The sequence below is a fragment of the Sturnira hondurensis genome, unplaced genomic scaffold (genome assembly GCF_014824575.4).
Source record: "Sturnira hondurensis isolate 20B ecotype Veracruz unplaced genomic scaffold, ASM1482457v3 Scaffold0017436, whole genome shotgun sequence".
NCBI lineage: Eukaryota > Metazoa > Chordata > Mammalia > Chiroptera > Phyllostomidae > Sturnira > Sturnira hondurensis.
In genome coordinates, this window is record NW_028090067.1 from 17,739,245 (window position 1) to 17,749,127 (window position 9,883).

Below are 9,883 nucleotides of genomic sequence, written 5' to 3' on the forward strand. Positions count from 1 at the left end.
TTGGGAGGGCGCTCTAACGAACAGAGCTACCAGAGCAGGGCTCTCAGCACTCCTAACAAGTCCCCAATAGAGAGCAGGTTGTTGGCCGGGACCTGGACAGCTGCTTCCAAACACGGGAACCCCTGCCACTGGGCCTGGGTTCTCCTCGCAGGGCCATTACAAGGACTTGCTAGGAAGTGGATGCCTGGGAGTTACAGAAGGGATAGTTGGTTGAAATTACTCTAAAGTGAAAGGTCCCAGTTGAATAACATCTCTCCGTGTTCTTAGAGAAACTGAACTTACATAAACCAAAAGCATTTCCCCTGTGATTGACTGCATATGTTAACAGATTAGTAAACATATTTTAGTAGAATGGGCATGTAAAACTATAATAGGTTGGGTTACAGGATTACGCATCTTTCCGTCTCAACTGTACAAAGTTGAGTAAGAACGGAGAGCTGGCCTTTGTTAGTACGTGGGCATGGATCAGGTGACCTTCCGCCTGAGATCCTGTCTCCCACTTCAGCGACTGAAGGGCTTCCATGTGGTGAAACTGCACACATGACATTTCCTTTTGCTTAGTTTTCTCTTCCAGTTGCAACCTGGTCCCTAGTTGTAGGTACAGTAAGAGGGGGCAACTAGCAACCACAGGGTCTGGGGAGAGCCGATCTAGGCTAGCTACAGGCCGGACAGCGAAAGACTCTGCAGAGTCCTGCCACCAAGAACAGATTACACAGGACTCAGCTGGAAACGCATCAGCAGCTCCACCTCTTCCCGTTCGGACCTGGGAAGTGTCACCCACCTCGGGCCTGAGCCAATACAAACTCGAGATATACGTTACTCATCATATCTGACCAATCAACTCGATGCGCGCTCTCCGCTGGCCTCTCGCGCGAGAGTAAGGCGGCCTCGGACTTCACAATGGAAATCTTTCTTGGGGAGAGAAGCCACTCCCCTGCCCTTCAGCTAACACCGGAAACGCGGCGTGTCTGGTGGATCCCTCCGCACTCTCTAGAGGCATGGGGAAGTGTGACTCTTTGATCAAGGCTACATTACAAGGCTTCTATGTAGTGCGTCTTTCCTTTCTGGAGGCCTTGAAAATAACTCATTCTCTCTTTGGAGTTCCGCCCGGAACGAAAAAGTCATTGGTTGAAAATGGTAAGGTGTTGACAGATGAAAACAAATGGTGGGTCACGTGGCCTTGGCGGAGGGATTTTTCTCTGTGATGCGTCTCACAGGGAAGTTTATAAAAGACCCGTGGTGACGCTGCTACGGCCATTTCTTTTCTTTCCGTCCCCAAATGTAGAGTGTGTGTGCGAGTGCGTGCTTTCCCTCCTCCGTTCCCGCAAGTCCGCGGCCGCCATGGCGTATTAGAGGCAGCAGTGCCTGCGGCAGCATTGGCCTTTGCAGCGGCGGCAGCAGCACCAGGCTCTGCGGCGGCACCCCCCAGCGGCTTAAGCCATGGCGTAAGTACAGGGTCGGACCGCTTTGGCCGTGGACCCTTGGGCTGGCTAGGGCTTAGGACCTAAGCAGGCGCGCCCTGCGGCCTCGCGGAGGGGGAAGAGGTTTTACGAGCTCTCGGGCACGCGTGGCCGCTGTTTGGGTATTCGGAGACCCTAGGTCTCAGTTTGGAGAGCGGCCTGGACCTAGGGGGAGAAGCCTTCGATGGTGTGCAGCCGAGCCCGCAAGAGTCCCGCTTGGCGCCCCGCGAAACGTGGCAGGAGCAAAGATGGCGGCGGGGCGGCGGCAGGCGCGGTGTGAGTCACGCGGAGGCGAGGCCGCGCGGCCGAGGCCGTATTTGGGCATGAGGAAGCGGCGCCTTCCTCTTGTGGCCGGTTGAGGAATGGCCGAGCTCGGAGGGCGTCCATTTTGGGTGGCCTGACGAAGGGACAGGGAGGGTCGGCACAATGGCTCTGGGGCCACGTGTTTCCCATCTGAACAGGGAAGTAGAGTTTGCCCGCACTGCCTCAGTAGTAGAAAGATGAAGTTCCCTGACCAACTGGTCGTTAATGGGACTTGGTTTCTGGTTCCTATTCAGGTTTTTCACGGCATTCAGCAGCAGCATTGCTGTAACCGACAAAGACACCTTCCAATTAAGCACATTCCTCGACTCCAGCAAAGCCCCACAACATGACCGAGATGAGTTTCCTGAGCAGCGAGGTGTTGGTGGGGGACTTCGTGTCCCCCTTCGACCAGTCGGGCTTGGGGGCTGAAGAAAGCCTAGGTCTCTTAGACGACTCCCTGGAGGTGGCCAAGCACTTTAAACCTCATGGGTTCTCCAGCGCCAAGGCTAAGGCGGGCTCCTCCGAATGGTCGGCTGTGGATGGGTTGGTCAGCGCTTCAGACAACGGCAAGGGTGAGTGCCCATCCTCACCTTTCTGGTGAGACCTGGTCATACGAACTTGTTGCCTTGTGCATCTGATTGATTTTATTTAATCCTTTAAAAAAATTTTTTTAAATTTCATCCTTTGAAATCTTTTGCAGAGGATGCCTTCTCCGGGACGGATTGGATGGTGGAGAAAATGGATCTCAACGAGTTTGATTTCGATGCCTTGTTAGGTTTAGATGACCTGGAAATCATGCCGGATGAGCTTTGGGCCACGTTGGAAGACTCGTGTGATCTCCTTGACCCCCTAAACCAGGAGATTAATAAGGAGCTCCCCCAGACAGTGAACCCAATTGGCCATCTTCCAGAAAGTTTACCAAAAACCGACCAGGTTGCTTTCCTTACCTTACTGCAGCCTCGTCCCCTTTCCCCAGTGGCCCTGTCTGCCACTCTGGATCATTCCTTTAGTTTAGAGCTGGGCAGTGAGGTCGACATTCCTGAAGGAGATAGGAAGTCGGACTCTGCCCCTTACATTATAATCCCTCAGTGCATAAAGGAGGAGGAAGCTGCCTCAGACAACGACAGTGGCATATGTATGAGCCCAGAGTCCGATCGGGGCTCTCCGCAGCACAGTCCCTCTACTTCCAGGGCCTCTCCAAATAGTTCGCTGTCAGATGCCTTCTGTGGCTCTGTCCGCTCCAAACCCTATGACCCTCCTGGAGAGAAGGTGGTGGTGGCTAAAGTAAAGGGTGAAAAACTAGATAAAAAGCTAAAGAAAATGCAGCAGAACAAGACAGCAGCCACTAGGTACCGCCAGAAAAAGAGGGCAGAGCAGGAGGCCCTCATGGGTGAATGTAAAGAGCTAGAAAAGAAAAATGAGGCTCTGAAAGAGAAGGCAGATTCCTTGGCCAAGGAGATCCAGTATCTGAAAGATTTGATAGAAGAGGTGCGCAAGGCAAGGGGAAAGAAAAGGGCCCCCTAGTTAGGGTAGCGTGCGCTTGTATATAGGAGGTGTGTGCTGGAGCTGTGGTGTAATAAATTATTTTGTAGTGAAAGTGCTGTGCAGACCTGTATCTGATCTGGTAACTTGGAACTAGATTCTGGAATGGGGGGGGGTGGCGGGGCTCAACAATGCTTCAGATTTATCCTAGAGAGGTGTGCTGGGCCCTTGTGCCATGGGGCAGGATGGCTGGGGGACTTCCATTGGCCCTTCACTGGAGGGGCCTGGGCTAGAGCCCCTACAGCAGGCTCCTGGGTGGTTTTCCCACATCTGAATTGGCTGGGCTTAGGTTAGTCCTTGGTTAGGTGCATACAGGCTTTAGCAAACTGAGGGAACTGGGTGGTGGGGAAGAACAGCCAGGTTCTACTTGTCCTCAATCTGGCTTTTTGCCAACAGCTGTCATGGAAATACCGGGGTGCACTGGTGATTATATTTTACTTTCAAGCTTACACTTCTATGCAGAGAGCTCTTCTTAGAAGAGGTGGTCATTCAGAAAAACAGCTCTTGGTTTCTGCTGGAAGAAACAAGGAAGTCCTGCTGCTTCGTCACTTGCTAGCAGGAGCTGTGTGGTCGGGCCCCCCTGCTAGCCATCCCTAGAGATGTGGAGGAGCAGCAGCAAGGGGAAGCCACTTGTGCTGCTTGTGGCAACCCTGCTCTCATAACTGGATTGGCCTAGTGTAGGATAAGGCAGACTTCCTGTTGTCTTGGGCCCACCCTGTGGAGGTCCCTTCATGTCCTTGGGACCTGTTTCCTGTACAAAGGCCAGTGTGGGTGCCTTGGAACCTGGCTGGGATGAGGGTGTCATGATGGTTAGACACTGATCTTGTCTAACCAGGTAAAGGTGAGGTGATGAATTTGCACGAGGACTTTGAGCAGTGGTAAACCAAGTGGTTTTAAGGGCTTGGAAACACTGAGGAACTGGTCTACTTGGGATGCGTGGGTGGTGAATCAGGTGGGCAGGCTGAAATGGGTGGTGGCTTCCCCCTCCCCCCTAATTTTAAGGGGAAGGGAGAAAACAGCAATGTGCAGTTTACCTCTTGCATATCCCTACTGGGGACCTGCAACCCAGGCACGTGCCCTGATTGGGAATTGAACTGGTGACCTTTCCGCAAGCTGGCACTTGGGCCATTGAGCCACACCAGAAAGGTGGACTTGGTGGTATTTGAGGGCGTACCTGTTAAGGGGAATGATCCACAAGGCCACGAGCCTCACTCAAGGCAGGGGGGCCATAGGTCCAGGTACAGAAATCAACTCAACCGGATCACCCCATCAAAGCAGCTTGACTATAGGGATTTACTGGCTTCAACAGTTGTCAACTACATACCTGCCCCAAGTCTGCCAGCTGTCCCAAACCACCTGAGACATTCTCAGGTGCTTCACATCCACTATCATGTCTTCACTGGGACAGGCCGCTGCCTGCAGTGTGTAAACTGTCATTTGGGCCCTGTCTCCCAGATCTTCAGTCATTAGGCCCTGGGACCTGCATGCCCTGCCCCCTCCCCCACTTTCTACATGGTGATTTCTCAGCATGAGCGTGGAGTCACAGCACCCTCTTCTGCAGCCCTGGCTTCTGGGTGGTCTGCTTCCTGCTGCTCAGATGGAAGCCGCCCCTGCAGACGGTCAGATCCAACACTGCTGCAGGCAGCTCTGGCTGCTCCTGCCCTCAGAACAGAAAGCTGGCCAAAAGCCAGGCAGTTCAGGGCAGTGGGTGAGGCTGTTGGTGCTGGTAGACTCACTTCCCAGCTGTTCCAGCCACAGGGGACCCCTCGGAAGTCCTTGATCAGACAACACCATGGCCTATGGAGCCCTTTGGTGGCAGGTAAGAGGTAGGAGAGCTGCCCAAAGGTGTCCAGGACCCTCTTCTCCAGGAGGCCCCCAACCCCTCCAAGGGGCCCTGGCTTCTAGGACTTGTCTCCTCCACACTTACACTTGTGCATTTGATCAACACATGCTTGTGCCAGGCACTGGGCTGGCTGGAAAGGGCCTAGCCCCGGCCCCCAGCTCTCACTGCCTTTCTGCTGGGGAACAGACCTGAGTGCTGACCTTGTTTCTGGAGGTCAGCTCCTGGGTCACCCAACCACTCTCCCAACTTGAGTCAAGAGTTAGCGGCCTTTGACACATACCCCCCTCCCCCCGCCCCCTACCGGTGCTCACAAGAGCACAGGGCCTGGGCAACTGGCTGGCAGCATCTCTCTCCTTGGACCCTGAATGTGGGTCTATGGAGCAAAGCCCCTGGCAGCTGTGGCGGCCATCACTGGCGTGGGTGCCCCCCTGGACTCTGCCAGCAGATGCTAGGTGTGCTGGGGCTCTAAGAACCAAGCTGGGAGGCTGCGAAGGCCCCTTTGAGCCACAGAAGATAACAGATATCCCACGAGTCAAGCTGCAGCACACACACAGGTCTTGGGCCCACATTTATTAGAATCCTAAAGTGGACCCAGTAGCCACCCCCCATCCTAGAGGTGTGGCCCTGAGGGCCCAGGAACTGGTCTCTCCACAGCAAACAGCCAAGAGGCCCTCCTGGGGCCAAAGCAAACAGAAGTCAAAAATGTTCCCTTCTGGTGGGGAGATCACTCCTTCCGGGCCTGCGGATTTCAGTTCCTTCTGAGTTGACATCCTTCCCCAGGTTTCCAGCTCCCCAGATGCACTCCAGCCTGCCCCTGGCTTCAGCTCCAGGGCTTCCTTGAATCACCCTGGTCCACGCTGTGCAAGGCGGGTCCTAGGGCCAGCAGTAGCTGTGAGACCAGAGGATGCTGGGCCCCAGTGCCTCTCCCACCGTGCCCTCTGGGAGCCTAGCTGCCGAAGTATTCCTGCTGGAACTTCTGGAAATCCTCCTCAGTGAACACAGTGCCCTCAGCCGCCTTCTTCTTCTTCTTTTTGCCCACAGGCCGGTCACAGGCCTTGCGGCCCTGGTTCTGGCGCACGATCTGGAGGCGTGTGGGAGTCAGGACACAAAGGAGCTGCCCAGCTGGCCAAATGCTGCCCCTTAGGGGGCAGGGCCTGGTCCAGCCTTCCACCTCCCCTGCTCTGCCCCCAGCCCTTTGGGGGAGAACCCTCAGAGCACAGCAAGGTAGGAGCCTGAGGGGTGGCCCAGGCTTCACCCTACGCCCAGGCTCCTCAAAACCATCCCTGACAAACCTGCTGGGTGACGGACTCAGGCACGGTGCTCCTCGCACTGGTCATGAACTTTAGGTTCACTCCAAGGTAGCCCTGACACTCTTGCTTCTGGAACTCGGCTGTGAGGGTAGGCAAAGCTGCATCAATTTGAGTCACTCCCTGGAAGCCTTCTGGGTCTCCTCGTGACAGCTCTCTGCTCTGCGCCACCCCCAACCTCCATGGCCCCCCAAAGGCCTTGTCGTCCCTTCCCTCCACTACTGCAATACCCTGGCCTCTCCACACAGATCCTGCTGAAAGCCCCCCCTGGCTCCCTGAGGCTCAAATCACTCACTTAACAAGCGTGTCCTAAGTGCTTACTGTGTGTGAGGCACTGGTCTAGATATGAGCATATAGCAGGAAACCATCAGGCCAAAACTGCTCTCATGGAGCTTATGTGCCAGTGGGAAGAGAGGTGGTAAATAGTGTTTAGAGGGCAATATGTTTTATAGTAAATGGGAATGAGGAATGCCAAGGTCAGAGGGTTGCAGTTCTAAACCTGAGGGTCTGAAAAAGCCCCAATGCAATGACATTTGAGCAAAGACTCAAGGGAGACTGTAATGTCTGGGGGGAGAGCATTCTAGATAGAGGGAACAGCCTGTGCAAAGGCCCTGGAGCAGAGCTGTGACTTAATGCATCTGAAGAACAGAAAACGGCTGGAAGGGGAGGGGAGAGCAGCAGAAGGGGAAAGACATGTGGGGCCCCACCAGGAGCCGTAAGAACTTGGGCTTCACAGGAGGGTGCAGGGCAGAGAACAGAGGGGTCCAATAGGATTTTATAAGGTCCCATTGGCTGCAGTGCTGAAAACAAGATTAGGCGGGTGGTGGCGGGGTTGGTGGAAGGTGAGAGACCAGCTGGGAGGTTTTCACAACCATCCAGGCAAGAGGTGATGTCTAGTTTACAGAGGTGGCTGCCACAGAGATGTCCTTTAGATTGCCCACTGAGGCTTGAGGGTCCCCTCCCTCGTCAATGAGGTAGCAATTATGGGACAAGGTCTGGACTGGATGAGGGCACCTCTGGCATCCTGTGCTCTGCACATCAACATCGCTTGCTCAAACGGGTCTCACTTTCCTCCCTCTGCACTTCCGCTTGGGCTGTTTCCTTCCGGAAGCTTGCAGTCCTCTTAACAAAGGCCTGAGCACCGTTTCCGCACCAGGCCCTGGGGTTGGAAGATGCCCTGGGAGCTCACTGACTCCTGCCACATATCCTCCCGCCATCCTTCCCTCTGCAAGTCTGCCTCTCCTTAGGTGGCACCACACCCCTCACTGCGCTCTTCAGACACCGGGTTCTGTTCTCTGTGTCTCCCTCTTCCCCCATCCTCATAGCCAGTTCACCACTACAGCCCATCACTGCTCCCTCCTCACCCCATCTTCTCCCTGCACAGTTCATCTCATCTCCCTGCACAGTGACCCTCGCCACTGCCTGGGTCACAGCACCTCCCACTTGAACGGAATAGGTGAGAGCAGGGCTCTGAAGAGACACCACATGGCCGCCACCTGCGCCATCTGCACCCCCCTCAAGGCTGCTGTGAGGGATTAAACGAGTGAATCTTCGCACAGCATTTGGAACGGTGATGGGCATGGACCGTTAACTGTTAAATACTCCACCTCTGACCTTTGTTGCCTATACGTCACCTTTACCTGGCTTCTTTCTTTCAAAATTTCAAAGGCAACAAACTTCTTCTGGACTCTGCACATTGCTGTTCTTTCTAGGATACTGTACTCAGTGGTTCGCTCTACACTCCCTTCAGGTCAGGACTCAAATGTCACTTCCTCAGTGAAGTCTGATTTGGCTTTTTATTTGAAATCCCTCTCAGAGCACAGGTCTTCTTCAAAGCCCTCATCAAACTTAGCCGATTTTGAAGCTCTTTATTAAAAAATTTTAAAAGATTTTTTATTCGTTTATTTTTAAAGGGGAAAGGAAAGAGAGAGGGAGAGAAATATCAACATATGGTTGCCTCTCATGTGTCCCCTGACAGGAACTGGCCTGCAACCCAGGCATGTGCCCTGACTGGGAATTGAACCGCGATCATCTGGTTCACAGTCCCACACTCAGTCCACTGAGCTACACTAGCCAGGGATATTAAATTTTTTTTAAAAGATCTTATTCATTTTTAGAGAAACGGGAAGGGAGGGAGAAAGAGAGGGAGAGAAATATTGCGTATCTCCAGCTGGGGACCTGGCCCACAACCCAGGTATGTGCCCTGACTGGGAATAGACCCGGGGACCTTGCAGTTTGCAGGCCGGCACTCAATCCACTGAGCTACACTAGCCAGGGCTGATTTTGAAGCTCTTTAATTCCTTTCTCCCCAGCACGGTTGATGTGTTTCGTTCACTGTTACCAGGACTCCGCTCCGTGCATGGCGCCCAGTAGGTATTCTAGAAATGCCTGATGAACGTTCTAAGCTGTGCCTCAAGTGCCCCTTCCTCCAAGCCGCAGACCCCGACCCTGGGGGTGGCATGTCCAGCCCCCTCCTGAGCTTACCCAACGCCGACTTGGGCACTTTTCCCTTGGCCGAATTCCGCAGTTTCCCGGCCTGGGTCGCCTTCGCCTTCCGAGTTCGCTTCACCGGAGCCCCGTTCGGCTTGGCTTGGCCTGGCGCGACCTGGGGGGCTATAAGGGAAGAGAGAGAGGGATGGACCCGGGTCGGAGGGAGAGACGGGTTCCCATCCTACCCGGGATAGCCGGGACTGGATCCTTCCGCACCCTCCGGGATCCCGCCCTTAGCCCCAGCCCCCGCGCGCCCCCGTCCGCAGCCTCCGTGCAGGCTCTCCTCACCTTCGGGGGCACCCAGCAACTCCAGGCCCCGCCGCAGCAAGGAGGCGGACATTGTTGCCCTTAGCCCCACCCACACGCTCACCCTACTTCCGTCCCGGCGCTCGCGTAGTCTCGGCGGAAACCCGAGCGGGAACGGAAAGTTCCGAAGTGGGTAGGCGGAAGTGGCCACCTTCGTTAAGATGCAGGCGTTAGGTTAGCTGGTTTACTCTTGAGGGAGGAGGGGCGGGACTCGGGGGCGGGGGCAATGCGCAGAAGGACGCATTTGATGTCCAATTCCAGCCCAACCGCTCCTTTGCGCGCCAGGCCACGCCTTCTCCCGGAAACCACTCGGGACTAGCCTACTTTGGTCGGTCAGACCTCTCTGATCTGGTCGGTCTGTAGTAGGCGAAGCTGGGGATAGGGTAGGGTGTTAGTGTTCTCAATTTTTACGAAAAAGAATGTTGAGCTGGGTTTCTTTTTTCGTATACGCGAACCGAAGCAACATGTTGCACAGATTGAGTACGGCACAAGAACTCAGTTGTTTTTCATTAAGCCAAGACATTGAAGACATTTGAGAAAATGCAAAAAATATGATTTCACACTATTTTGCTTTGTTTTGGAAAAGACAACTATCATAAAAATATGTTAACATGCAATGAGGTGGTTATTTT

General features: G+C 54.3%; 2 protein-coding genes across 2 annotated transcripts; one reads left to right on the top strand and one right to left on the bottom strand.

Annotated features, from left to right (window-relative positions):
• The first annotated feature begins 1,247 nt into the window (after window positions 1–1,247).
• ATF4 (activating transcription factor 4) lies at window positions 1,248–3,360 on the top strand. Its single transcript, XM_037068162.1, has 3 exons — window positions 1,248–1,445; window positions 2,018–2,335; window positions 2,464–3,360. Exons 2-3 carry the CDS (start codon window positions 2,110–2,112, stop codon window positions 3,285–3,287), a joined length of 1,050 nt encoding a protein of 349 aa, XP_036924057.1. The 5' UTR covers window positions 1,248–1,445; window positions 2,018–2,109; the 3' UTR covers window positions 3,288–3,360.
• Window positions 3,361–5,703: 2,343 nt separating this feature from the next.
• Window positions 5,704–9,306, bottom strand: RPS19BP1 (ribosomal protein S19 binding protein 1). The gene is made up of 4 exons (XM_037068362.1): window positions 9,234–9,306; window positions 8,940–9,068; window positions 6,441–6,538; window positions 5,704–6,229 (listed from the first exon to the last, which is right to left on the bottom strand). The coding sequence occupies exons 1-4, from the start codon at window positions 9,283–9,285 to the stop codon at window positions 6,095–6,097; spliced, it is 414 nt and encodes a 137-aa protein (XP_036924257.1). The 5' UTR covers window positions 9,286–9,306; the 3' UTR covers window positions 5,704–6,094.
• Between the last annotated feature and the right edge of the window lie 577 nt (window positions 9,307–9,883).

Coding starts and splice junctions, on each gene's coding strand:
- ATF4 (XM_037068162.1), top strand. CDS start 2,110: ATGACCGAGATGAGTTTCCTGAGCAGCGAGGTGTTGGTGGGGGACTTC. Junction 2,336..2,463: donor CGCTTCAGACAACGGCAAGG/GTGAGTGCCCAT, acceptor AATCTTTTGCAG/AGGATGCCTTCTCCGGGACG.
- RPS19BP1 (XM_037068362.1), bottom strand. CDS start 9,285: ATGTCCGCCTCCTTGCTGCGGCGGGGCCTGGAGTTGCTGGGTGCCCCC. Junction 9,069..9,233: donor GTTGCTGGGTGCCCCCGAAG/GTGAGGAGAGCC, acceptor CTTCCCTTATAG/CCCCCCAGGTCGCGCCAGGC. Junction 6,230..6,440: donor CTGAGTCCGTCACCCAGCAG/GTTTGTCAGGGA, acceptor ACACGCCTCCAG/ATCGTGCGCCAGAACCAGGG.